This window comes from Olea europaea, unplaced genomic scaffold, assembly GCF_002742605.1.
Source record: "Olea europaea var. sylvestris unplaced genomic scaffold, O_europaea_v1 scaffold14338, whole genome shotgun sequence".
In the NCBI taxonomy this organism is placed as follows: Eukaryota; Viridiplantae; Streptophyta; class Magnoliopsida; order Lamiales; family Oleaceae; genus Olea; species Olea europaea.
Genome location: NW_019231875.1, coordinates 1 through 2786, shown reverse-complemented (window position 1 = coordinate 2786; position 2786 = coordinate 1). Strand labels below are relative to the sequence as shown.

The following is a 2786-nucleotide window of genomic DNA, read 5'->3' as shown; positions in this document are numbered from 1 at the left end:
TTATAGACAGCAATGCGGATGCAGACATTACAAGTGCTTTAATCCCATTGTCTGATAAACTACAGGCACCCCTCAAGGAAACAGTAGCTAAATTCGGCAAGCTATTTAAAGATCGAGCTAATGTATCAGTGAGTGCGATATCAAGCATACACTGCCCACATAGATCAAGTTGAAGTACCTGAGTATAAAATCCATACAAATTAGCTACATCAAAAATAATACCATCGAAGTGCATGATAAGAATAAATACTACACAAATAAACCTCCCTTCCCCCACACAACCCAAGAACAATACAACAACAACAAACGAAGATCCTATTTGTTTCAGTTAGAAATGTATATTAAAATTGAAGTCAAAGTCAACAATTAACTTTAACCACACATTTTATGGGACGCACAACTTTTCAATCATACATTCCATCAACTTTTATCAAATTTAGCCTTATTCCCAAGTAAGTTTGTTTGGAATAGCTTCAAAAGTTAGATCAAAGTCAAAAATTAATTTAAACCATACATTTCACGGAATCTACAACTATCAATTTCCCTACTAGACATTTTATCAACTTTTATCAAAATCTTTGTCAAACAACCCCTGGATTTTAAGGCCGGCTACACAAATCCTGTTTTGCCATTCAGCCGTGCTCATTGTTAGATCTATTGGGAGATCTCAAGCAACTAGATCTTTAGCAACCACAACATGCCATTTTAATTTTGGCGTACCTTACCCTATTCTAACTTGCTATACCAAAATCACTTCACTCATATGAACAGCTGCTTCTTTAGACCCAAACACCTACTGAACTTCTCTTAATTTACATTTTCAAAAGGTTCATAAAAAAGAGCTGCTTTAAGTTTCAGCTTGCTGCTTTTCATTTTGCTAGGACTAGGTGCTTGTTACTGGCTCAATGTCTATTAATTAATCCTTCACGGCCAGCCAGGCCTTTATCTTTAACCCTAAGTAAAGAGAAGTAAACAATCCAACCTCTTTGTTCCAAGCTTAGCTTAGTCATCCTTTCCTTCCCTTAATATATTCTTAATCGGCGTCACCTCCACTAATTAAAATATATTATTATATTTTATCTTATCTAATTCAGTATGACTGCACATCCATCTCAGCGTCTTCACTTCCAATACATACACCTTGATCTTTGACAGCTTAACACTCAATACAAGAACAATGTAAGCAAATGAAAATAAAAACATAATACACGCTGATTTAAACCAGCAGAGAACGTATCAATATATGAACCTCTACGAATTTTCAGTGCTTTTGACCAGAGTTCATGGTTCAATGCTATGTGTTTCTTAAATAAATTTGTTATCTTAAGCATTTTCATTTCATCCTAGTGCTATATGGAACATTTAATTATTTGAGGTATTACATTTACCAATTTGAACTTGGATATTTTCCCGGAATCTGAAATTCTAAATTTAATGGAACTGAAATGGCCTTAATATCCATCGATGACGATATGAAACAAACATAAAAAATATCAAACAAGATTCTAGAAAATATTATATACACACAAGTAAAATACAAGATGAGAAGAATATTGACTATGCCTGAACAAAGAAGAAATAGAAATGACCAAGTGTATATGCAACTTCAATAGAGGCTACCCTAGCACATATTAATATGGAAGGAAAGGCAGAATTAGTTACCCTCAGACTTTCTGTGTCACAATTCCCAAATGTCTGCCGAAATTGTGATTCAGTGAGCCACGAACAGTCCTTTACTCGTATCACAGTTGGACATGGTTTTAATAGGAGATTCAGCATATGGACATCCATTTTACGCATATTGCACAACAAAATAGTTAGTCTTTCTTTAAGCAAATCTGGAACCAGTTCCAGTGAAACTATCCCCTCGGCATTCTCTGCAAGAACTCGTAAGGAAAGATCCAAGAGCGAAGGAACAAAGGGTCGAGAACCCTGCCTCTTATTCTGTACTCTAACCTCTATTTGCTTACTCTTTCCTCTATCCTCCTTAAACAACCTGCTTCTTTTCAACCCTGACTTTCTTCTTGTCCCCTGACAATTCTCACCTTGCCTCTTCATAGAAAACCCAATTCAAGAAGGAAAAAGAAACCCTGTATATATTCATCCAAGAAATAATAAATTTTCAATCTTTCTTATTAAAGAAACACCAGCAATGAATCAAATTCTGAAAACAAAGAGTGATGAACGAACTTACAGAAAGTATGGAAATCACAATTTCTTCATCATTTAAAGGGGTTTTATTACAGTATATTGGTAATGTGAGAGTAAGAATGTTTTATAGATGGAATACTTGAAGATTCTTGGCGGTAACCGTAAAGTGACAAAGAAAGTAAATCCCCCAGCTTCTCAAGGGTATTAATGTCATTTCGCGTCCATAAAAATACAACACGGATGATGAATTGGATAAGAGACCTCTTACGGCAATCAGCCCGTAAAATGGCGGCAACGACGACCACCGTGTCCCTCCCGGCGCATGGTAGCTTCTGTTCAGTTTTTCCTCCTTCACGAGTCTTATTCTTCAATTTAAAGCAGAGGCGGAGCGTGAGATGCGCGTTGTTCCCTCCTGAAACTCGGCAGAGCAGACGATTCGTCTCCTTGTCGCTAGTTTTTCTCAATTTTCTCTCTCTACCGAAAGGTGAGGAATTTAAAATTCTCTTTATTTGATGCTAATAATTTTATTGCCTTCACTGTTACGACTAGACGAACTATTGTTCATTTATCGCGGTTGATAAAGCACATTATCAGCAAATATTACAAACAGTTTCAGCAATTTATTACTATATTTA

The 2786-nt window shown here is 36.0% G+C and overlaps 1 protein-coding gene across 1 annotated transcript; it reads right to left on the bottom strand.

The window, feature by feature from the left end:
* Positions 1-4: 4 nt before the first annotated feature.
* Positions 5-2746, bottom strand: LOC111375954 (the record flags this gene model as incomplete). The annotated part of the gene is made up of 3 exons (XM_022998876.1): positions 2195-2746; positions 1663-2090; positions 5-178 (listed from the first exon to the last, which is right to left on the bottom strand). Coding segments are annotated over exons 2-3 (570 nt in total), but the record flags the coding sequence as incomplete, so codon positions are not given.
* Between the last annotated feature and the right edge of the window lie 40 nt (positions 2747-2786).